The sequence below is a fragment of the Myxocyprinus asiaticus genome, chromosome 3 (genome assembly GCF_019703515.2).
Source record: "Myxocyprinus asiaticus isolate MX2 ecotype Aquarium Trade chromosome 3, UBuf_Myxa_2, whole genome shotgun sequence".
Lineage (NCBI taxonomy): Eukaryota > Metazoa > Chordata > Actinopteri > Cypriniformes > Catostomidae > Myxocyprinus > Myxocyprinus asiaticus.
The window spans coordinates 20,449,410-20,476,000 of NC_059346.1; the positions used below are offsets into that span (position 1 = coordinate 20,449,410).

At 37.6% G+C, this 26,591-nt stretch overlaps 2 protein-coding genes across 7 annotated transcripts in view; both read left to right on the top strand.

The window, feature by feature from the left end:
* Positions 1-18,356, top strand: part of trpm3 (transient receptor potential cation channel, subfamily M, member 3) — a 212,716-nt gene extending 194,360 nt beyond the window's left edge. For 4 of the 6 annotated variants that reach the window (XM_051660259.1, XM_051660264.1, XM_051660273.1 and 1 more), the window contains 5 exons: positions 7,482-7,589; positions 9,271-9,421; positions 11,628-11,821; positions 12,473-12,605; positions 14,036-18,356. In XM_051660259.1, the coding sequence (XP_051516219.1) occupies positions 7,482-7,589; positions 9,271-9,421; positions 11,628-11,821; positions 12,473-12,605; positions 14,036-15,542 (2,093 nt within the window). In that variant the 3' untranslated portion in view covers positions 15,543-18,356. The remainder of the gene's footprint in view (positions 1-7,481; positions 7,590-9,270; positions 9,422-11,627; positions 11,822-12,472; positions 12,606-14,035) is intronic. The other 2 variants (XM_051660288.1, XM_051660296.1) reach the window with 1 other exon arrangement.
* A 2,326-nt stretch (positions 18,357-20,682) lies between these two features.
* LOC127419142 (Krueppel-like factor 9) lies at positions 20,683-26,590 on the top strand. Its single transcript, XM_051660308.1, has 2 exons — positions 20,683-21,764; positions 25,601-26,590. The coding sequence occupies exons 1-2, from the start codon at positions 21,335-21,337 to the stop codon at positions 25,879-25,881; spliced, it is 711 nt and encodes a 236-aa protein (XP_051516268.1). The 5' UTR covers positions 20,683-21,334; the 3' UTR covers positions 25,882-26,590.
* The last annotated feature ends 1 nt before the right edge of the window (position 26,591 follows it).

Genomic DNA, 26,591 nt, shown 5'->3' on the forward strand with positions numbered 1-26,591 from the left:
TTGGTATATTCAATTAAGGTTCCTCTTTACTAGCATCAGAGAATGCTGCATATGCATTGATTTCGGTGGGTATGGTGCTTCAGAAGGACGTAGAGGAAAAAAACAACCTGGTCACATAGAATCGCATTACTATACCTAAATTATTTGCAAAATTATTTTTACGTGGCTCGTTGTATATATTGCAACAGTTTGTCAGTAAAAATAAATCAATACTATAGCCACTAAAATAACTACTTTTCCCTTTCACACAAATCATATGTAAAATGGCAGATTATCAGTTTACAAGCATTTACTTTTGCCCTGTTCCTCACACAATGTTGTCTTATGTCATCAAAACACTTTCACTATATTGATTGTAATGTGATACATTTTAATGTTTGCATTACATAACCAATTAAATTTACATGCTTGTTAGACTGTGATAAAATTGCACTGTATGATAAAGTGCATCACTAAAACAAGCATGTAAAGCAAAGGAGTCCTGAAGAGCATGGGAGTCAACACGTGAGTCAAAAGTATCATAGAAGCATCACAAAATGACATGGTTTCAATTGCTTATTTCACCTCACATTTGCTGTTATGACACTATCAGTTAGTTTTAGGTTTAAGGTTTAGGGTAGGGAGGCCTCTTGTTTAAACATTTAAACATTTAACACTCTTTTAGCACCACACAGTGGACATTTCACCTCAGAACTGACACAATACCTGTAATGAACCATGTAATATCATTTTGCAAAAAAATGTCACCACAGTCACATCATTTTAATGAGATTAGACTGGGAAAAATGCAAGAGTTTGTCAAAGTGACATTCCATCACTACGACCAAAAGTTGAGAACATTTAAACTTTTGCAGTAACTTTGCAGTGTGTGACGTAGGTATCCGTTGATCAATGAGTATCTTAGAGAGGTGGGTCTAGTTGTGCTTTCGGAAATCCAATTAGCTCTATTCCTGCTTAATTTCAAACTGACACAGTTCTTTCCACTCCCTCAAAACATACACATTCCTATCTGTCAAATGCTCCATCAGAGCTTTCTCCAGTGTAGGCACCCTTATAGAACCTCAGTCTATATGCTTCATTATTGGTCAGATGGTATGAAAGAATGTAAAGAGCTGTCACAAATGACATCTGTTCTGATAGCGTAACCATTCCGAGATGTATGATGAAAGATTTGCATTTCACAGTGGATGAAACATTTTGTTTGGATCTGTAGGAGACTTTTTTCATTGTTTATTGTTTTGTTTACACTCTTAAAATGGTGTCATATTCTCTAAATGGCTGCACGTATATTGTTATTACAAGATGATATGGACCAATTCAAAATGGCTTTAAGATGCAAGTGTTTATAGTAAGACTGCAGATAAAAAATAATCAGCAACAGTCTGAATCAGAAAAACAGACATATTTTAAAATAAATATTGTTATTAGCTGTATATTTTTATATTTACTCACCATCAGCGTAAAGAATTTGTAATTTGATCTTGGGTATGATTTGACGTTTACTTGTATTTTTCATGCCTAGAGCTAGGAATGGAAAAAACATAGCTTTAACTGAGCTAAAGTAGAGCCTATAGTAAGTGGAAGTGAATAGAAAGTTTGTGAAGCATTCGTCTGTTACCTGTAAAACAGTTAACAGTTTTAATGATGGTGGAAGCTACACTTAAAGTCCCAGTGAAGTGCCTTGACCAGCACAGTTCGATCAGAGATTCTTTTATTTACTAAGATAACAACCTCCACGGCTCTATCATAGGAAAGAGCGTAATGGTCAATTAGTGTGATATGACAGTTAGTCACCATTTGCGGATACCATACAAATGAATGGGAAGAGATGAATATGAACAAAAGTGAGTAAAAAAATTATATATCCTTGTTTTGAATCACAATACACTGTATTGAGCTGTACATCCCAAGAAACCTCCTACTGCACCAAAAATATACATGCACTTTCCTTGCATCCCGCCCTGCATTGAGTGCATCCCATTCAGAAGTGATAATGCCCTATTTCCTTTGAAGAAAATTACCCTCCACTGTGAGAGATTCAGATGGCTGAAAGGTGATAGTCAAGTCAAGTCAACCTTTATTTATAGAGCACATTTAAAAACAACAGAAGTTGACCCAAAGTGCTTTACAGATCAAACAAACAAAATGACAGAGTGATATAAAAACAGATTGATTTAAAGTTAAATATAAAACATAATAAAATAAAAACATTTAAATAGAACATCATGTATTTATCCATTTCAAACTATTCAATGATCTATTCAAATGCTACAGAATAAAAATATGTTTTTAAAGAAGATTTAAAAATGGCTAATGATGAAGCTGACCTCACATGGAAAGGGAGACTATTCTATAGATTAAAACCTATCACAGAAAAGGCACGGTCACCCTTAGATCTATAGCGGCAACGAGGAACCCTCAATAAAAGTTGATCAGAAGATCTGAGTGCTCTGGTGTGGGAGTAAGGGTGTAGAAGGTTACTGATATATTGGGGTGCGAGACCAGATAGTGCCTTGTAGACAAAAAAAATAAATCTGAATTTTAAAATTGACCCTGAATTTCACAGGAAGCCAGTGTAGAGACAATAAAGCCGGGGAAATGTGATCCCTCTTTCTTGAGCCTGTTAAAAGCCTAGCTGCTGCGTTTTGAATTAGCTGTAGGCGGGATAACACAGTTTGGGGCAGACCAATGTACAATGAGTTACAGCAGTCTAACCATGATAAGTGAGTGGATTACAATTTTCAAGTCTTTATGGGAAAGAAAATGTTTTATTTTAGCGATAGATCTCAGGTGGAAAAAGCTACCCTTGACAACAGCACTGATCTGCTTATTGAAAAGTAACGATGAGTCTAAAATCACTCCAAGACTCCTCACATGATCTTGTACATTCGACAACAGAGGACCTAACTGGGCAACCAGGACAGGTAAGGAGGACATGGAGGAACATCAAATCAGAACTTCAGTTTTGCTTTCATTTAATTGTAAGAAATTGTTTGCCAGCCAATGTTTAAAAGATGTTAGAAATGTAAAAGATAGTTAGTTAAACACTCCTTTGAAATGTCAAAAGAGACCTGAAGCTTGTCTCTTTTCCAATTATGCTCAACTTTTCTGCATTCTTGTCTGAGAGCGCGGTTGACGTCATTTAGCCAAGGCTGTGAAACGCCCTTAACTCTCCTTGACTTAAGCGGAGCGACATTATCAAGTGTAAAAGTACAAGATTTATTAAAAGCTTCAACCAACGATTCGGTGTTGAGTCCAGCTATGACATCATCTGTGAAATGAGTTAGATAAAATTCTGAAAACAGTTTGGCAATAGAAGGGTGAATGGACCAGGAGTGACGTAAGGGGTGAGAAAAAGTAGGCAGAGGACAACTAAAGACAGACTCAAACATTACTGAATAATGGTCAGAAATGCCAATATCTAATACCTCTAAGTTGGATACAGAAAGACCATAAGATAACAAAAGATCTAATGTATGACTTATATTATGAGTAGGACCAGTGACATGTCTTACAAAATTTAAAGACTCAGTGAGGGAGATAAATTCATTTACCAGAGGTTTTGATGGACAGCGTACATGAATATTAAAATCCCCAAGAATCAGGAGTCTGTCACCACGAGACACCAGTCCAGAGAGAAATTCCAAAAATTGTTGGATGAAGTCCTTATTAAATCTGGGAGGTCTGTAAACAACTGCACAGAAAGCAGGAATACATGTCCATAGGCAGTGTACTGCATTTAAAAGTGTTTCTAAAAACTCTTTGCCCTGAAGTCCGTTGGGAATTTAAAATGTCACAGCCTGGCAGTGTTAGATCCCCCAGGACCATTTGTTCGCCAGGATTCAGCCAGGCATCTAAAAACATTGAAAAGAACCCGGAGAGCAGCGGCAGACAAACACGCCAGCGTTCACTCTACCAGAAGTTAATGAATTAATGTAGTGATAGTGGTCAGTCAGAACACAATTTTTAAGCAGTTTTAAGTGCAAAATCTGTTTGGAATGACCCTATAGCATGGATTGTGCTCCCTTCAAAAGCATGATCAGCCCCAGTTGGAACACGGCGAGATGCACTGAACAGTTGTAGGGGGGAGGGTGCATTCTTGTTCTAGAAAGCATTTGATTGGACAAGGTTTCTCAACCTCAATGAGACTTCATGGATGTTCCTGAGTCTTTTTAGTTGGAAGAGAGAGACTGCAGATTTTAAATGCTAATATTTTCTGAAAACAAAGTTTGTCAAGATTTAGAAGTATGCTAGCATATACACTCACTGATCACTTTATTATGAACACTATGCTAATACTGGATAGGGCCTCCCTGTGCTTTCAAAACAGCCTCAGTTCTTTGTTGCATGGATTCCATAAGATTTTGGAAACATTCCTTTGAGATTCTGGTCCATGTTGGGATGATTGCATCATGCAATTTCTGCAAATTTGTCAGTTGCGCATTAATGCTGCGAATCTCCTGTTCTTTCACATCCCAAAGTTGTTCAATTGGATTTAGATCCTGTGACTGGGAAAGCCACTGAAGAACAGTGAACTCATTGTCATGTTCATGAAACCAGTTTGAGAAGACATTTGCTTTGTGACATGATGCATTATCATGCTGGAAGTAGCCATTAGAAGATGGGTAAATGGTGGCCATGAAGAGATGCACATGGTCAGCAACAATACTCAAATAGGCTGTGGCATTCAAGTGATGATTGATTGGTAATAACTGTTGGTAATAACAAAGTGTGCCAAGACAACATTCCCTACACCATTATATCACCACCACCAGCCTGGTCTGTTGACACAAGGCAGGTTGGGTCCATGGATTCATTCTGTTGGCACCAAATTCTGACTGTACCATCTGTGTGTCTCAGCAGAAATCAAGATTCATCAGACCAGGCTACATTTTTTCAGTCTTCAACTGTCCAGTTTTTTGTGAGCTTGTGCCTACTGTAGCCTCTGCTTTTTGTTCTTGGCTGACAGAAGTGAATCCTGACGTAGTCTTCTGCTGTTGTAGCCCATCTGCCTCAAGATTCGATGTGTTGTGCATTCTGAGATGCTTTTCTATTCACCACAATAGAACAGAGTGGTTATCTGAGTTACTGTAGCCTTCTGTCAGCTCAAACCAAACTAGCCATTCTCCGTTGACTTCTCTCATCAACATGGTGTTTCCGTCCGCAGAACTGCCACTCACTGGATTTTTATTTTTTATTTTATTTTTTATTTTTTGGCACTATTCTGAGTAAACTCTAGAGACTGCTGTGCGTGAAAAATCCCAGGAGATCAGCAGTTACAGAAATACTCAAACTAGCCCATCTGGCACCAACAATCGTGCCATGGTCTAAATCACTGAGATAAAATTGTCCCCATTCTGATGGTTGATGTAAAAATTAACTGAAGCTCCTAATCCATATCTGCATGATTTTATGCATTGCACTGCTGCCACACGATTGGCTAAATAGATAATCGCATAAATAAGTAGATGTACAGGTGTTCCTAATAAAATGCTCAGCAAATGTAGGTGACCTTAAAGCTAAAAGATATGGACTAAAAGCAGAAAAACATTCATTTTGATTTTATTGGGTCTTTAAGAACAATATGAACAAACGATCACTGGAGCAGCGTGAAGTTCCCTGCTGCTTCAAATGCTCCACCATCATCCCTGTCCCAAAAATTTTTTTTTTTTTAAATCACAGGACTTAATGACTACAGACCCGTCGCTCTGACGTCTGTGATCATGAAGTCATTTGAGAGACTGGTGTTGGCCCACCTGAAGGACTGGACCCTTTCTGGATCCCCTTCAATTTGCTTAGAGCAAACAGGTCTGTGTATGATTCAGTCAACATGGATTGCATCATATCCTGCAACATCTGGACAGACCAGGGACATATATGCAAGGATCCTCTTTGTGGACTTCAGTTCGGCTTTCAACACCATAATCATAGCTATTCTCTGGACTAAATTAAACCAACTCTCTGTTCCCACCTCTATCTGTTAGTAGATCACCAGCTTTCTGACAGATAGGCAGCAGTTAGTGAGATGGGGGAAATTCACTTCCAGCACCTGTATGATCAGCACTTGTTTTCCCCAGGGACGTGTACTCTCCCCACTACTCTTCTCCCTGTACACAAATGACTGCACAGCCAAGGTCCCCTCTGTCAAGCTCCTGAAGTTTGCAGATGACACTACTGTCATCGGCCTCATCCAGGATGATGATGAGTCTGCATACAGAAGTTCTGGTGCAGTGAAAACAACCTGGAGCTGAACACGCTCAAAACAGTGGAGATGATAGTGGACACCCCAACATTGACCCCGCTCACCATTCTGAACAGCACTGTGGCAGCAGTGGAGTCATTCAGGTTCCTGGGCTCTACCATCTCACAGGACATGAAGTGGGAGACCCACATTGACTCCATTGTGAAAAAGGGCCAGCAGAATTTGTACTTCCTTCGCCAGTTGAGGAAGTTCAACCTGCCACAGGCTCTGCTGATACAGTTCTACTCAGCAGTCATTGAGTCTGTCCTCTGCACTTCAGTAACTGTCTGGTTTGGTTCAGCTATGAAATTGGACATCAGAAGACTACAAAGGACAGTTTGGACTGCTGAGTGAGGAAAAGGGCTGAAAAAAGTCACCCAGCCTACTACCTTTTTCAACTGTTGCCTTCTGGCCGGCGCTATAGAGCACTGAGCACCAGAACTGTCAGGCACAACAGTTTTTTCCCTCAGGCTATCCATCTCATGAACAGTTAAAACTGCCCCATTGAGCAATAATTATGTGCAATACACAGCTTAGTCTATTTATATTTATCCAACATATCCTACCTCTTCTGCCATTACATTCCCTTGTCTACCCTCTCTATATAACAGATTTGAACATACGTTGTATATATATATATATATATATATATATATATATATATATATATATATATATATATATATATTTGTCTTATTGTGTATTTCTATATATACTTATATTTTCTATTCGCTTTTTATTTTTATTCTATTTTTTTATTATCTCTGTCTTGTTATTGTATTGTTTATGCACTGGAAGCTTCTGTCACCAAGACAAATTCCTTGTATGTGTAAGCATACTTGGCAATAAAGCTCATTCTCATTCTGAACAGCATGTACAGGATGATGCACCAATGTATTATGGGGAAAATTGGAAACATTAACTAATTTAGTTGTCGAAATTTAAAATCACATAAAGGGACATTTTACATCACTTTTGGGAAGTTCCCTGGGGTAAACCTGTCCCAGCATTCATCTGATTATCTGACACTCAAATACACAAAATTAGGCAGTGCCTCATATACAGTAGCTGCAGTTATGAGGACTTGTGTGTGAAGTGAATGTGTGTGTTTACTCGTTAAGCTGTGTGTAAGTTTGGTGTGTAAATACTGTCAGTTGTTTGTTTATGTGCGTGCGTTTGCTGAGTGGTGGATGGCCCAAAGACAAGAGAGCTGAAATAACGCTTTCGTTCTTTGTTTCAGATGTGAATAGTAGGAAGCTACAGCACAAAGTGAATGAAAAACTCTGGCTGGTCGACAATTACGTTCGCTCTCAAGGAACTGGGCGTAGCAGTGGTCCATCCCATATAGGCAATTTCTATAAATATATAAATTATGTTAGATTTACCTCTGTCACCAGAACCATTCTAATTTCACCGTCATGTCATCGCCTCATGTTTCCCTCTGATGGTCATTAATTGTATGACACTCCTGCACGGCACTGCGAGGCTTATGGCCAGGTTTCCGTGGTGGGGGGGACAATGTTCAAGGTGCTATGGCAAAAAAATTCTTTAGATTCCATCACAGTTTTTAAAACCCTATCATGGAAACTTGAATCTTGGATACTGCTAAAGTCACCTTCATACTCCCAACGCCTGCTAGGTTCTGTTACTGTGATGGTACTGTACAGTCAGTCTTATTCCCACTCATTTCACCTCAGAATATCAAATTAAAATGACTAGTGGAAAATCCCACAGGGTTCAAAATAAAGGAGCTGTCCACCCAAAAATTATTTGCCTTTATTTACTCACCCTCGTGTAGTTCAATACTGAATGACTTTCTTGCTTCTGTGGAACACATAAGAAATTGTGAAGGATGTACTGGTCTTTTTTTTTTTTTTTTCACACACAATTAAAAAGAATTACAACTAACTACAATTACGACTACAAGATAACATCTTGTGCATTATGTATAAGTCTTCTGATTACGACTTGTATGTTATATACAAGTCTTCTGAAACCATTAGATGGCTTTGTGTGAGGAAGTACAAAAATATTTTATAAAACTTTCATGGTGCTTTTGCAACCTTTATGAAGCTTGAAAGCTCCGGTCCCCATGCATTGGAATTGTATAGAAAAAAAAACAACCAGTACATTCTTCAAAGTTTCTCCTTTTGTGTGCAACAGAGAGAGAAAAAATCATACTGATTTAGAAACAAAACAAAATTAGGGTAAGCAAATGACAAAACAAAAATAATAATAATAATATTAATAATAATTTAGATTTTTGGGTGAATTTATCCTTTAAGTATAATGCATATATAGCAGAGCATGCATACCACTGCCCATTTACGTCTCCTCAAATATGCTCAAAACATTTAATGTTATGGAAGGACCATCTCACATCAGTTATACATCCTTTAAGCAAAAAGATGCATTTGCCTCCTCTCATCAATATGAGTTTTTTCACGTGGTTCAGTTGTCAGAGTTTTTGAAAGAATACATTTGAAATTTTAAAAGGCAAAAGAACTGTGATTTTAATACTAAACTCATGTTACTTCAGTTCTCTCACTTTGGGCTCTTGAATGTGATTCTCATTATTGAAACAAGTAAATGAAGTTCACACTAATATGCAAATAAATATGACTTTCCTCTCCTTAAAAGCTACAGCAACTGAACCATCCCATTTGGAAAAACATATGATGTATTCTTAATACATTCTAACCTGCACTACAAGCAACCATCTAAAAGACTGCTGTACATGTAGTATCAATATATTTTAAACATTGCATATGTTTAAATATATTGGGGATGCAATTTTTACATATGGAATATATATCTAATATATTTGTAATCCACATATCGGTGCATACAGCCTTTCCATTCAAGTTTTATCCACAACCCACTTTTGACTGCTTTCATTTTTGATAGATTGTTTATTCTCTTGCCATTTTTATATATATATATATATAATATTTGTCTTAAAAACTTGTCCACATTTGATTTAACAGCACCTTCCCTCGCAGTGCTCAGTTCTGTGTTTTATTTACCAGCTCCATGTGGACAGAACATCACCACAGAAGGAGGAGTCATTATATCTCTCCCACCCTGCAAGACTGGAGCTTGGATTGTCCCTGCCATCATGGCCTGCTACCTGCTGGTGGCAAACATCCTGCTGGTTAATTTGCTAATTGCTGTCTTCAAGTAAGTTAAATGAATATTTATATTGTGTTTAGTTTTCTTTTCTTTTTTTCTCCCCAAATTGGAATGCCCAATTCCCCATGTGCTCTAAGTCCTTGTGGTGGCATAGTGACTCACCTCAATCTGGGTGGCAGAGGACGAATCTCAGTTGCCTCCGTGTCTGAGACCGTCAATCCGCACATCTTATCACATTGCTTGTTGAGCACGTTATTGTGGAGACATAGTGCGTGTGGAGGCTTCACGCTATTCTCTGAGGCATCCACGCACAACTCACCACGCGCCCCACCGAGAGTGAGAACTACATTATAGCAACCACGAGGAGGTTACCCCATGTGACTATACCCTCCCTAGCAACTGGGCCAATTTGGTTGCTTAGGAGACCTGGCTGGAGTCACTCAGCACGCCCTGCATTCAAACTCGCGACTCCAGGGGTGGTAGTCAGCGTCTTTACTCGCTGAGTTACCCAGGCCCCTTGTGTGTGGTTTTCTAATCAATGGCCACACTAGGTGACCAAAAACCTGTCAATGATGAAATATCACTTATTGGACATGATTATAATGACATTACCATGTTTTTGAAAAGGCATCATGATCATACCAAGTGACTTGGATTACCATGTAAATACCTTGGTATAAGAATATTGCAACCATGTGTTTGGTAATTAGTACCATGGTATATATGAAAGTACCATGGTATTACTACCAGACACTATCACTTTGGTACCACAGCTGTACTTTTTTGTTATTATTTTACATACCAGTAAAAAAAAACAAAGGATATTATACAGTACAAATCTGCTCACAAATATCTAATTTGCCTGCTACTATTTGCCTTGGACTGAACTTTTGTATCTCTGTTTAAAGATTTGATGCCATTAACCTGGCAAACATTGGCAGTTCCAGTCATTATTTCTTCCTTAAAAGGGCTCAGTGTAGCACCTAAATTATTTTTTAATCCTCCTATTGCGGTCAAAATCTGTATACACCTTTTGCATTTGTGGGTCAGTTTTGACCCGGTGGAGTTTTAAGCTTGTAAAACATTCATAATCCAATTGTTTTCATCAAAAACCATATTGTAGCTCATTGTTAACTTCTTAGCTGTTTATACGTGTAAAAAGATTTAAATTTTTAATATGTTAACTGAAAAATGTAAATGTTATTATGTATGATTTCAGTTTTTTTTATTAAAAAATTTAGAAGTTCTTTAACATTTCAATATATACATTAACTACAGTTAAACCAGTCTGATACTTGTGAAGATATTTTTATCAAGGTTTATATGAAATATCAATTGAATATAACATTGCATTAAATTTATAGAAATATTTAAAGAGAGAATTTCTAGTAATTCTCCTATTAACTAATTAAATAATTACTCATTACTGCTGAAATACAACTCTACACAACCAAATCAATTTTTTCCAACCAAACAACATCAAAACAACTATACAACACAACTACGCAACATCTGTACTTGTATACAATGTTTTTAAACCAAAAAAAATCTGTTTATTGCATAAACTGCTGAATGTTAATGTGTGATTATGCTACAAGCTGGGTCATTATCAGATCAGTCTGTAGAGAGCGGCAGAGTAAAATGTGGACTTTTCTTCCTTCAGTCCTTATTCAGATTATGTATGCTTGAACTTTTGCTCTTGCCACACCTCCCTATAGGCAGTTATTCCTTTGATATAGTTTATTTGTTATGTATGTTACATCTGTTTTGTCAGTTCTGTGTGAGAGTGTACATGAGACTGTATGTGTGTGCATGTTTGTAAAAAAGATGCAGTCCCATTTTGAGACAAAAAATAAAATAAAATGTGAGATTATGGGAAACAGGCTAAATGTAAGTAAAGTGTTTTTAAGAAAAATCTAATTCAGAAATGTTTGAACATTTCTGCATAATATCATGTGTAAAACCACGATTGATGCCCGGGTCAAAATTGACCTGGAAACGCAAAAGATGTAAAAATGGTATATCTCTTAATTGCTTCTAAAAATCTGAACCTGAATCTGACCTGAACACAACAGGAGGGTTAAACAAGATTGATAATGGCCTGTGATTGGTAAAAGCCTGTGCTCCAGTAAGTTGTATATCAATCAGGAAATTTGATTGGAGCTTGCTATTTTCGCAAGTTCTTTCCGGCGGTCTATGGGCGTGAGAGTTAAGAAACAATGTTGTGTGCTAATATTGTCTTTCGTTGTAACAGCAACACATTCTTCGAAGTGAAGTCCATCTCCAACCAGGTGTGGAAGTTCCAGAGGTACCAACTGATCATGACTTTCCATGAACGTCCTGTCCTTCCTCCTCCACTCATAATCTTCAGCCACATAACAATGGTTCTCAAACACCTCTGCTGTCGCTGGAGGAAGCACGATGAGGATGAGCGTGACTATGGGCTGAGTGAGTCATAAAATTCTGTTGCAACACACTGAAAGCTTAAAACTGACAGTTGGAGTCATTTTGTTTTTTATGATCTGCAGCTGATGACAATGAAAAAAAACTCATGCCAACTTAAATATTGTCTTTGATACCTTCCTTTGCCAAACTTGGTTACATTGGCACATCATTATAGTGAGATATTTCTTTGAAATGTGGAATTATTATCATCAGCACAGACAAATTTAAATATGAAATGAAAAGATAAAAGCAAAATAGAAAAGACTTGGACTTGAATGTTATGATGGGGAAATCTTACTGACTTGAAGGGATAGTTCACTCAAAAATGGAAATTCTGTCATAGTTTTCGCTGTCATTCTAAACCCATATGACGTTCTTTCTTCTGGACAACACGGGAGATGTTAACAGAATGTTAGCCTCAGTCACCAATCACTTTCATTGTATGGAAAAACGATGCAACAAAAGTGTGTGCTGACTGAGGTTAACATTTTGGCTAACATCTCCTTTTGTCTTCCATGGAAGATAGAAAGTCACATGGGTTTGAAACAACATGTAGGTGAGTGAATGATGATATCATTTTCATTTTGGATGAACTATCTTTTTAAAATTGTGCTTGTGATAATTAAATCAGTGATTTAAATTTTCTCCCTACAGAGCTCTTCATCACTGAAGATGAACTGAAAAAGGTACATGACTTTGAAGAGCAGTGTATGGAGGAATATTTCAGAGAGAAAGATGACCGCTTCAATTCTTCCAATGATGAGAGGATACGTGTGACATCTGAAAGGTTAAAACCATCACATTCAAAACTAAAATTAACACACTTAATACTATCCATGGTGCCATTTACAAATAATTAATCAAGACAATGTTAACACTTTAAACTGTATTACCATAGCAATATATTATGTTTAGAAATACAGTAAATACTGAATATATATATATATATATATATATATATATATATATATATATATATATATATATATATATATATATATATATATATATACACACACACACACACACACTACCGGTCAAAAGTTTTGAAACACTTGACTGAAATGTTTCACATGATCTTAAAAATCTTTTGATCTGAAGGCATATGCTTAAATGTTTGAAATTAGTTTTGTAGACAAAAATATAATTGTACCACCATATTAATTTATTTCATTATAAAAGTAAAATTTAATTAAAAAAAAAATGTTTTTGAAATTGATGACTTGGACCAAATAATATAGAAAAATAGCCAATAAGTGCCCAACGTAGATGGGAACTACTCTTATACTGTTTAAAAAGCATCACAGGGTGATACCTCAAGAAGTTGGTTGAGAAAATGTCAAGAGTACATGTCTGCAAATTCTAGGCAAAGGTTTACTACTTTGAAGATGCTAAAATATAACACAGTTTTGTATTTTTGGATTTTGTTTAGTCACAACATAATTCCCATAGTTCCATTTATGTTATTCCATAGTTTTGACTTAACTATTATTCTAAATGTGAAAAAATAAATAAATAAATAAATAAATATAATTATAATAAAGAATGAGTAAGTGTTTCAAAACTTTTGACTAGTAGTGTATATACACTCACTGAGCATTTTATTAGGAACACTATGGTCGACATGGTCTTCTGCTGTAGTAGCCCATCCGCCTCAAGGTTTGATGTGTTGTGCATTCTGAGATGCTATTCTGCTTACTACAATTGTACAGAGTGGTTATCTGAGGTACCGTAGCCTTTCTGTCAGCTCGAACCAGTCTGGCCATTCTCTGTTGACCCCTCTCTTATCTACATCAGATCAGCAGTTACAGAAATACTCAAACCAGCCCATCTGGTACCAACAATCATGCCACGGTTGAAATCACTGAGATCACATTTTTTCCCCAATCTGATGGTTCATGTGAACATTAACTGAAGCTCCTGACCTGTATCTGCATGATTTTATGCATTGCACTGCTTCCACATGATTAGCTGATTAGATAATCGCATGGATAAGTAGGTTTATTGTCCTTAATAAAGTGCTCAGTGAGTTTATACACAAATATGTAAACAACAATTACAAATAAAATACTTGTTCATTAGCATTAATTCTGACTTGCTAATGTACTAACAGTGTAACATAAACATTGTAAAGTGTAATCAACACATTATTAGATGTATATTTAAAAAATAAATTGCAGTATATTTAATAGACTTATCTGATGTCTGATCCATCAGGGTGGAGAACATGGCAATGCGTCTTGAGGAGGTGAATGAGAGGGAACATTTCATGAAAGCATCTTTGCAGACTGTGGACATCAGGCTTGCCCAGATGGAGGAGATGATTGGCCGTATTGCTGTGGCATTGGAGCGGGTAACAGGTGTGGATCGAGGTGAAGTCAACAAAGGGCGGTCCAGGACATCATCCGACTGCACTGATACAAATTACATCCTTCGCCAGAGCAGTTTCAACAGCCAAGAAGGCAATGCCTACAGGCTACAGGAGTCTATGGAGCAGGGTGGAGAAGAGTCCATTTCCCCTACTTCTCCAACCACTCTGGCCCCACGCATCCGCAGTCACTCCTTCTATGTGAGCCCCTCCTCCAAGGACAGGTGCAGTGCAGATCGGTCAGAAGGTTTCTTCAAAGAGAAATTGTTCAGTCTCCACCGGGCCAACAGCTCTCATTCTGTATCCTCAGGAGCAGGCCCCAAAGATTCCAAGCCTGCACCTTTGAATACTTTGTCCGTGCAGCAGCAACTTCGCCCCTCTTCCTGTATAGACATCTACGTTTCTGCCTCAGAGGATGTCCCAACCACTGATTGCTTCTTGGAGCCAGTCAGAACAGTTCCAACTCTTGCTCGAGACGCATCTCTCCATTCTGAGATCATGGAGGCGGTGATCTCAGGGGGGCGGGACTGCAGTGGAAGGGCCGGGGGAAGTGAAAGGCAGTCGGATGGTACAGTCCTATTTGAGGACAGTGCTGCCGCTGACCTATCACTCGGCTCTGCCCACCTGCTGCCAGATACCCTGCCCCCCTGGGACCTGGACCCCTCTCCGCCACCATCAGCCGGTGTTCTAGAACGGTCCAAGAGCAGCCGCTACTTGTCTGCAGCAGGGCCTCTGTTTCTGGATGAGCCAACATTGGTTAAGTCGCACAGCCTGATGTTTACATCACGTGGTTACTATGGTGGCATGGGTGTGCAGGTCAAAGCAGCCGAGTATACCAGCATTACAGATTGCATTGACACTCGTTGTGTCTCTACACCTTACCCTGTCCCAGAGCGATCAGACTCGCCTGGAGGCTCTTTCACGTTCGATAAGCCCCAGGATTTGGGTGTCTCACACCCTGAACGAGATGCCGAGCTCAGTCATGCAGAGTCTGATCCAGAGGAACCTGCGGAGGGGTCAGCAGACACATGTAAGGTGGGTCAAAGTAGCAGTAGTGGGGGAATAGGTGCAGACCTAGGCCTTGGCCTGGCACTGGGCCCGTTCTGCTCACCCATCTCTAGACTAGAGCGAGCAAACAGCTGCTCCTCCTCAGAGGAGTCGCACTCCAACATCTACTCACGAAAGAGTTTCTCCATAAGTGAGAGAATGGACAAGGGTCGTGGAAGCTCGAGGAATCCTTTCCAGAAGGCCAGGGCTGGGGCAAGGCTAGAGGGTAAGACAGACTCTCTGTCTATGAGGAAGCTGGCGAAACCCTCAGCATTCCAAAGTTTTGACAGCAGACATAATTACACGTGATGATAACGGACAAATAGTAATGGCATTATAGATCTAGTTTTTTGTAGAATGGCTCTACCTCGTTTAAAATCCAAGGGCCAATTCTTTAATTAGTACTGTCTGAGTGAGTAATTAGCTGTACACTGGAATGTTTTATCACGGTTATCAACTACCTATTCATTTTCTAATATAGCACTGCAATGCAAATTCTTTTTTGCAAATTTTAATTTTTTAGAATTCATAAACTCAGAACATGACCATCACTGCCATTTGGCCAACGTTAGTTTCCAGTTCTTTCAAATTTGTAATCTACTGTTGTTACTTCGTCAGGAAAATGGTGTTTGGGAAATGGCTATAGGGTATAGGTATTCATAATGAAGGGAAACAATCTGAGATTGACAAAATCTTGGAATGCATTTTCTAGATAAAAGTTTGTGCCCATTTTATGAGGCGTTTGAATGCAGTTCTCTAAGATATTTGTAGAATTTCACCCTCACATCAATTTTAAATGACTAAATGATCATCGTTTTCTTTTGTTGTCTGTATTTTTCCAAAATTATCACGAGAGATAATCCTTAAAACTCCTTAAAACCCATTTTAACTCAGTTGAACTCTAGGGCACTTAGTGCATGTTCAGAATGGAATACTAACTTACTGCATACAATGCAGTATATGCTGTATAATATATATTTTTAAATAGTATGTGGAAAAAATATACAGTATGTGACAAAAATGTTTCAAACATTGACCTGACTCTATATTGTATGTTTGAGAAATATGGTTATTTTGCATTTTTAATCTAATATATTGTAAAAATGTAGTTTGTCATTTGGGTATTCAGTGCATCCAAAAAATATACATACTGCAAGAAAAATATTTTAAAATAGTATTGCCATTCTGATCATACCTTCAGACTCACGATACTGCAAATGCTAAATTGCATAGAGTACCTATCCAAAATCGTTTTAAAAGCAAAAAGAAAAACATTTTTTTTTTTTGCAAAGAGCCAGATTTTTTTATAAGTGTATCTTATTTTTCACAGAACAGGTTCTATATGTTGACTTGCTATGCAAGACGCCACACAGAGTCGACCAGTAAGAAGTGTTATGCATTTTAGAGCAGGAGTTCATTATGCACATGCACATCAATCTGATTACTAATCATCCTGAGTCTTCGGACGGTTAAGATATTAAATCAAATAGTAAATCAGCACAGATCAGGCAGGAACCATTAAACTCACCCATTGTATACACTCTTGTTTTTAATGTTATTAAAATGTCATCACTTTCTCTGTTAATGTGTTAACATGACAGTAAAGGACTTAATGAAGAACAATATATATTTATAATATTTTCTTTTATTTCCAGAAAGTTATATGCCATGGCAATTTTCTTCCTCCTTTATGGTTAATCAGTATACAGTATGTTTGGTTTATATTACATATATACAGTATTTCAACTGATTTGGCCCCTTTTTTATTTATTAATTTAAATTGAGAGAAAACATGTTTTTTATACATCAATTTAATTACACTAATACATTTTACTGCTCTATAACACACTATTTTTTTATTTAATTAAAATCAAATGAAGCCGTGCATCCCTTTCGGTAGATCTTTATGTGTGTAGTTTTTAATCTAAAACAATTTTAAGCAATACAGAAACATGAGTAGTATCTCTGGAATCAAATCATAGTCTACACAAAACTTATATATATACTGTATATTATTTACTTCATTCCATTTCCATCTTATTCCACCACACATATCTTTTATGGGGTGTATTTTATTTTCCTTACTCATGTGCAATACTGCAAAGAGTTTTAAAAACATTATAGGCAACTGTCACAGTGTTCTGTGATCTAGAAATGTATGCTTAGTGTTAAAGCTTGTGTGTGAACCAAAAACATAAATTACTAAAATTATTTTTCTTGTGCATAGTAGTAATTCTAATCACTGTGCTTTTCAAAAATCAGATGATTTTGACAATTTAAGTACATTTAAAATGTAACTGTGACTTGCTTCATTTTGGATGTTTTCAAATTTGGACCTGCTCTCCTCTACAGGGAAGGAGTTAATGCTTCTACAAAGGCCCTTAAAACATGTCCATGCTGTATTATTTTGAGTAATGTGATTAACAAAACCTCTTGTTGGACTGGTTCCAGCAAAAGAAGACAGAGGGGGTTATTGCTCTTATAAGATGTTAAATGCAAGTTTATCTCACTATCCTCTGTTTCACTCTCTTGTTATGAGATTTTGTTTGGGATATGAGAGTGAATATATTTATGAAACCTGTTTTTCACATGTAAATGTTCTGTATATGATCTGTAAATCTTTCTGTCGTTGTAAAAAAAAAAAAAAAAAAAAAAAAAGTTTAATATAATAATAGGATTTTAAGGAAAAGTTTCTGTGTGTCTGATAAAAGACATTACACTATGACAAACTAACCAGTGTGCCAAAATGATGACTTATAACTTTATGTACAGTATTTTCTTAATATTTTCCTATACTGTAGCATACAAGGTTGTGAATTGTATACCACTTTTAGTCAAGTTTCCCTCCTCTTCTTTTTAAACTTATTGGTGAGCACTTATCTGCTAACAAGTCTAAGCACATGTTTTCTGCAATAATGCTGTATTTTAAATTGAAAGGTCTTAGTTTGTTAGTGTCTTTAAAATGCATGTTGTTCTTCCAAATGATATGAGCTGAATGAGAGAACCGAGAGTGTGAATCAGAAGACTCTTGTCCTTACAGTAGAAAGCTGAGTATTTGGATGCAAATACAAATGTGTATACAGTATATCTTAATGTGAATAGGATGTTTGGCATGTATTAACAAATAAAAGAATTATATATATATATATATATATATATATATATATATATATATATATATATATTATTGAAATTGAAAACGCCATTGCGGTTCTTTTTGTTATAAAAGGAATTGTGCACATGTTGCATCACTGTTATTATTATGAAATTGTTACAACATGCCCCTGATTTATTGTGACGTTTATGAGAATTACGTCTCATTCATCTTTTCTCTGGAATTCTTGCGCTAAAAAGAGAAAGAAAGAAAGAAAAAAGCTAGACGCAACGCATATAACAGAACGTAGGGTCTCGAGACGCGGCGCTCTTGCGCGAGACGTTGAAGAAACAGCTGGACGCGGCGCAACGGACAATAACGTTCGTTTGGCGCATGTTTACATGGAAAAAGACAAGATGGTGTATTTCCCAAAATTCCGAAAGAACTGATCCTTCTACGGAAATGGCATGTGGGCTGTTTTCCTAAACATAAGCGTGACGCACTACACAGTGCATCAGGGTAACGGAAGTGTTGCTTGCACTGTCGTGACTGAGACGTAGGGAGGCGTTCAAGTTCACTTCTAGTTCACGAGAGGGTACATTCTGTTCCACAAAAACAGCCACGTGTGTGGGTCTGGTTAAAGTGAAATAAGAACAACGTGACCCAATCTGTATTGACAGTGTTTTTAAAAACGAGAAGATGATTTGTTAGACATGTGGTAACATGTTGCATGGTCTTCCAAATAATAAACCAAAGTAAACAACATAACTTCGGAAGTTAATCTTGCCCTATGAGTTCCAAATGATGGAATCCAATTCCTAAGACTGAAAACACTTACAAAGAAACGTAAATAACATGTCAGTCACGCAATAGGCTAGGCCTATAATAAAGTAACAGTAGCCTACTAAACGTTAGAAAAAGAAATGTATCTAATTTTAGACTGCAGAAATATTCAATTTTCTGTGACGTTATGAGACTTGTTTGAAGTGTATATATATTGTCTCGTGTTAAAATTTCCACAACTGTAAACGTGATAAGTAATAACAATATTGTAGAAAGTTCTGTCAGGCATGCCTATGGGCAAACTCTTGCAATACTCATAGGGTCGTGGGGGGTGTTGGTTGTCAAGATTTTTCCCAGAATTGTGTCCCAACGTGAATCTCCATGTTCGGAGATTACTCCGAAAAGAGTCCTGTTACGTTTGCTCTTATTGGCCGAGTTCCCTTTCTCCACAAACTCTTCGTAAGAGCCCGCCTCACCGTTTCTTCTACTGAAAGATAGGCCATTCATGTGGAGGACAAAATGCAGATGTACTAACCTTATTGAAAGGAAATTACTTTAAGTTTGAAAGTACCAAAGTCTCAATTGTTAGCTATAGCCTACTACTCAATGCTTCGATGCAACCACAGTTTCCATGAAAGTTGAGCAATAAAAGACTGTACACAGTATATCATGTCAAACGTAGATAGCGGGACCAGGGGGCACAGCTGTCAGGTGGCTCGCACAGACCCAACACTTACAGTGCAGTATTTATATATTACATTATGTATTAATACACAAGTATGATGTAAGTATTATATTAATATATAAGTATGATCTACTTGTAGAATTTAAAAAATCCAGATATTAAAAATGAAATGCAAAATTAGCTGCAAATATAAAGGGCATCTTTTGGAGCACTTGCTTTTGTTTCACACGTGACAATAAAAGACTGATCACAAGCTGGTCCTTGAATAAATTATTTAAGCAATGCCAATAATGCCAATTCTGCATGTGCACAATTTAATTTTTTACTCTGTTCTTGTGTATTGTAGGATTTAAATTTATCCAAGTGACTTGAGTGTTTTGACTACGTTCACCAAACTTCATTCAGATCCATTTAATGATGCATTCAGTGACCAAAAAGAACCAATCAAATTTTTACCTCACATACATAATGTAAAAATCATAACTTAATGAAGCACTGACATAAACTCCACTTACAATGTGTGCTTAAAATAAGAATTGTTCTTTGTTTTTGTTTTTCTACAGTGCATTTCACGTAATGCCAATCAAGAACGATATGCCAATAAATAACTCTCGTTTGTGTGTTCCTCATCTCTAGATTATTAATTTAGATCAACATCAATGCCGATAAAAAAATAAACATGGATAAATTAGCATTGTTGGAAGCAACAATGCTCGGCATAGCCATGGACCAGGAAAATAAAAAATGGCACCGACCCCTGCCTTCAACTAATAATAGGCCTAAAGATTACAACCTTTTAATAGTCTAAATGTCAATAAGATATTTTTCACTTGATTGTTGTAGACATTCAAAACCATGTGCTAATCTGATCAATGCATACACTCTTCAAGACTCTTTTATTGTTTTATTCTTTCAAATACAAGAATGTCAAGTAAGTGCACTGAAACGGTGCAGGTCTGCATGTTGCTCTATGGGCACATGCAGTTTCTAGAATATAGTACGCCCCTCATCTGATACTCGAAATACTATTGGATCCCTGAACATTCAATCTGATGCTGCCAAGGTGATTCCTTGTAGACTCCAGTGTCCAATCAGGGGCGAGCTTTATGATAACACCTTGGGATTCCGCGAAGTATTTTCTTTCAGAAGGGAACAGCAAACAGCGGCACGCAGCTGAGTTGATGCACTTGTGAGGAAAGAATGGATGACAGCAAGCCAAGTTTCTACACATTCTGATTCGTAGTACATATTTTATTTTTTTAGAATAGACATGGTATGTTTCTTCGATAATTTGTGTGTATAGACACGAGCGATCCGAGTTTGATACGAGCTCAGCTTATTAATCGCCTGGAATTGATACGGAGCACTATTATCATCCTAGCAATCACACTGGGAAAGACACGTGTTGGAGTGAAACCACGTTTTCTGGAGTCCTCTGTCTCCTGATGCGCCTATGATGAGAAACTGCAGTCGTTAGTTTTTATTAGCGCGGTTGCTTCATTACTAGGATATTTACATTACTTGGATATTGGCGTAATTATGACGGACTTTGATTTTGCAGCAAAGCCCTTGGTGCCGGTCTCGAGAAGTGACTGCTCAGGCAAACTAGCCGGAGAGGAGGGATCTGAAGAAAATCAAGAGAGTCGGACTTTGTTAATGGTGGCAATGATCCTGCTGGACCTAAATCAGTGTATCCCGAGCGCTCGTGGCAGTAGCATCAGCACCAAATGTATGGTGGAGAGCGATGCGAAGGATAAAGTCACCGGCCTGAGGGACTATCGCGTGAAACGCATCAGTGAGTTTACAGAGCGCTGCAAAAAAACCGCGAGCAGGGTGAAAAGGACACGAAACAGACAGACCGACAGACTGCATGTGGCAGCTGAGAAAAGACACTGTTGTCCGTATGCTGGCTGTGGTAAAATATACGGCAAATCGTCCCATCTTAAGGCGCACTTCCGAGTACACACCGGTAAGAAATATGAGAACGGCTCAGTCATTTAGATTGGACTAATTCCAATAATTAGAATAGGTTGTTCGTCTGTTATTACACACAAAGATAGCGTGCAACTCATGTTACGGTGGGTGTGGCCGCACCGCAGGCGGAGCTCAAGGGTACAAACATGAGGGTGGAACACCAGAGGCTGTTACAATCAAAGTGTGAGCAAACAATGTCTGAAGTTGCTTAGAACTCACATTATTCAGAAGAACACAATGTGACCATACGATCCCACATTCTTAGGCTGAAGAACAAATTGCTATCACATGCGTAAAAGTGTCGTTACAGCTATGTTTGTTAATAGTAGCCTAATGATTCGGTCGGACCCATATCGAGAATTTTTGTAAACTAGTTTATGCATGTTTTGATTATTCTATCCCTTAGTTTTACCTCGATTAGTGTCCTATAGTCACTGCTCCTTGATGATCCGCATAGGCTACTTAAATGCGACACCCACTAAAATAACCGCAACCTAAAGGGTCGGTCACACTATATTTCGCACTCCATTCACTCTCTTTCAAACGCATCCGAATTCAGAAGAGCGGAAACGTAATCTCATGCGAATAAATTTCGTACAACGCTGCGTACCAAAGTTCAAGCTTGGTGAACTCTGAACCGTGAATTCGTACAACAAGAGGATGCACGACCAATAGGAGACTGAAACGTCACACGCTGACCTCTTGGCTCAGTTCAAAGGATACATATTTTAAAGCTGCTAGATTTATTGTTGCAGGAAAGTGAGTAGATAATATATTTTAACAATTTAATATCATATTATTTGTTATTTGTGATTCATTATTTACTTCCACCAGAAGTTCTCCCGCGTGACATCATATCCTGGTTCTTTGCGTCGTCCGAAAAAAAACTCGTGAGCTCAAAGCCTAGTGTGACTAATTGGCCGGTTTTCACAGACAAGCCCTGTTAGCATGGAAATTGGTGTATAAGCACAATTTTTCACCCCACAACTATTTCATATGGAATAACAAGGACATATTTTTTTTAAAACAAATCCTTATTCTATCATACTTGGTTCAAGGAAGGTATTCTTTTAGTAAGACAGTTAGTTAATTCCCATGGGTGCTTGTTGTCATATACCGAATTTCTAGAGAAATTTCAATTACCAGTTAAACCAAGAGAATTTGCTATTGTTTTTGACGCAGTTCCAAAGAGTGTGATGTTACTTTTGAAAAACTGTAACTCAGAAGAAATCAGCATGGTTAATCTTTGTGGAAACATTTTCATTGAAAATGTTGATGTTTTAAAACAACAGTGTAGCAATAAGATTATAAGGAATGCTCTTTGTTCTGTGTCCTTACCGGCAGCAAGATTTTTTTGGTCTTCTTTATTCGGTAATATCTCGGGTTAAAACAAGGAAGTGTCTTACAAAATACTTCATAGAATTTATCCTGCTAAGCATGTTTTGGAAAGATTTAAGCTTAATATTTCGTATTCCTGTGATTTTTGTGGTCAAGAAAAAGAAACTATTTTGCATCTTTTTTTTCATTGTCTTTACTCAAGATTATTTTGGAAGGATTTGGAATTTTATATTAACAGAAAAATGGAGTGTATGATAGAAATTTGTATATCTGATGTACATTTTTACACAGAAAAAGACATTTTGAATTGTAAAGAACAACATATTATTCATTTGTTTATTTTGTTAGGAAAATTCCATATACATAAAAAGAAGTGGGCTCAATGTAAACCAAATTTTGCACATTTTATAAATGACTTTAAATTATATGTAAATCTTTTGGAACAAACAAAAAACAAAAAAGCACTGAAAACATGTAATGCTCTGAAAGCATTGAAATGTATGTAATTTTCTTCCTTTTTTTTTTTTATTTATTTTTTTTCTCTCTCTCTGGCAGCTAATGTTAATTTGATTATGTGGATATGTAATACCTCTTGTTCTTGTGGCACTGAATCAATAAAGCATTAAAAAAAAAAAAGAGGAAAAAAAAAAAAAAAAGCCTAGTGTGACCAGCCCTTAAAGGAATAGTTCACCCAAAAATGAAAGTTTTCTGATAATTTACTCGCTCTCAGGCCATCCAAGATGTATATGACCTTCTTTCTTCATCAGAACAGGATTTAAAATGTTTAGGAAAGTATCCCTGGTTTTTAACTTCATCCAATGCAACAAAATTGACACCAATTTTTGATTGTCCAAAAAGCATATTTAGGCAGCATCAAAGTAATCCACATGAAAAAAATCACTTCCTGTAAACACTTATGGTGCGTTCAGACCAGAGGTGTCGAGAGCGTCAAATCGACCGGATGTCATTCATTTTCAGCAGCCAGTGTCTCTCGGCATCGAGAAGCGGTGCGTCCGTGGCCGGCAAGTCTTGGGCATTGTGGGCGTCAGAGGAAAGTTCAAGTGCGGGCAACATTATGGTAATGAGCTCTGACACGGTTCGGCGGCAACCTTTTGGAATATAGAAGTGCTCCGCTCTAGCAAAGTCTAGAGAACACAACAGTGTAAACTTTGGTTCCAACCAAACAATAGTTCTGAAGACAAAATGGAGGAGAAACTAATTATTGCCGCGGCGGGTTTTCTCACGTAATATATGATCTGACCCTGTTTGCTTACAGGGATATAAATAAAAAAAACGATGCGTGGACAAAGGTGTCTGAAATTGTTGGTGTGCCAGGTGAGTTGATAAAGTGGATATTATGGTTTATGTAATATTATATATAATATATTGCATGCTAATTTTGGCACCATAGCATGCAAAACCGTGCTGCCTGATCAATCGGTAAGACATTTATACCATCAGCATTTGTCTTTTTATATTTAATTTCTTATAAAATCGATTTCTTTCACATTTAAAAGATTTAATGAGGATATACGCTACTTGTGATAGGTCGGCAAAAAGATACCAGTCGACATGTCTGGATGTTTTGCGGCCCCTTTAAATATAGTTCACAAAACCAAGCATTCCGAACGAACATTGATGCCTATTTCAACTACGTCAGAGCGTCCACGAATTTTTGATAGCGTTGTTGGCAGGGCAGCCAGAGTGAATTTTGACGCTCTCGCCTCCTCTGGTCTGAACGCACGGTCAATGTCTCCCGTCGCTGTCGCGTGATGTCATCACGTTGGCGCGTTCACGCAAGAATTCAGAAGTTCTGCTCTGTTTACCACAGAGGAACGTACTTCACACTAGAGTTAGGTCAATTCAAACAGCTACAGAGAGCTGGCGGAAGCAGCGATTTAAAGTTTAAAAATGTTTTAATTAGCGATTTGTTTTTACACAAACGTATCGATTAACTTCACAAAACATTACTTAATCGACTGGAGTCCTGTGGATTACTTTGATGCTGCCTAAATATGCTTTTTGGACTGTCAGAAATTGGTGTCCATTCACTTGCATTGGATGAAGCTAAAAACCTGGGATACTTTCATAAAAATCTTAAATCTTGTTCTGATGAAAAAAGAAGGTCATATACATCTTGCATGGCCTAAGAGTGAGTAAAATATCAGCAAATTTTCATTTTTGGGTGAACTATTTCTTTAAGGTCGCAGCGATGACTTCATAAACACTCCTCCTGAATCTACTGTTGTAAACATCCGGCACGTGGTACCGCACTGTAGCCAAGCGGAGCCGCTCCCAATAATTCAACGTCATGACTACTAAATACAATAATAATAATAATTATCCCATGTTAAGTGTAATCATGTGGTGTTTATGAACTGATTTAAACCGCTCTTAACACAAAAGAACAATCAAATCTATTTTTAAATTAAATATGTGATTTTTAAAATTACTATGAGCCTACATTTCTTTCTCTCTTGGATGTGTTCTTAGGTGAGCGACCCTTTCAGTGCAACTGGCCAGGCTGTGGGAAGAAATTTTCTCGCTCGGACGAACTGGCGCGACACTTCCGAACGCACACAGGGGAGAAGCGTTTCATGTGCCCGCTCTGCGACAAATGCTTCATGCGAAGCGATCACCTCACCAAACACGCCCGCAGGCACGTCGGCTTCCACCCCAGTATGCTGCAGGATCCCACCAGACGAAGACGGCTCTCTTCTGCGTCCACATCGTCCTTTGGATCCGGTGATCAGACTATGTCTGCTGGAGTTTGAGCTACCACATGACCCATTACATCCTCAATGGGACGGATAGAAATAATCATCAACTCTTAATCGACATTTATTGCAAGAGATAGCCTACTTAAAATAAATAGTGATATTTAAAAATTAGCAGGCCTGCAACATAGATAAGGGATTGATTTCAGCAGAAAGGAGTGGGGGTTTATTACTCTCCCACGGAGTCAAAGGAACACGAACGTGTTCTGTGTAAAGATATAGGGCTATTGTGCTTGGTGAATCATATGTATTTTGAAGTGTCAGATTTTGCAGTGGTCCAGTATGGGAGCGGTTCCAGATACTCGCTATAAATTGTTAAACGTTGCCTGCGCTTTAGGCTACTGTTGGGTACTTGAGATATTAACATCGTGAGATTTTACTCACGCAATCATTCTTTCGCGTTTTTTAAGCAATGGCATTGGATTATTGACTTTAAAAGGGATAGTTCACTCAAATGAAATTATCTCATCATTTACTCACCCTCATACCATCCCAGATGTGCATGACTTCCTTCTGCTTAACACAAACCAAGATATTTAGAAGAATATTTCAGCTATGTAGGTCCTCACAATGCAAATGAATGAGTACCCAAATTTTGAAGCTCCAAAATGCACATAAAGGCAGCATAAAAGTAATCCAAAGACTCCAGTGATTAAATCTCTTCAGAGGTGGTATGATATGTGTGGATGAGAAACAGATAAATATAG

Bases quoted from the DNA above. Each gene is read 5' to 3' on its own strand.
- LOC127419142 (XM_051660308.1), top strand. From the start codon at position 21,335: ATGACGGACTTTGATTTTGCAGCAAAGCCCTTGGTGCCGGTCTCGAGA. The intron at 21,765-25,600 runs GTAAGAAATATG...ATGTGTTCTTAG, and splicing joins GCACTTCCGAGTACACACCG to GTGAGCGACCCTTTCAGTGC.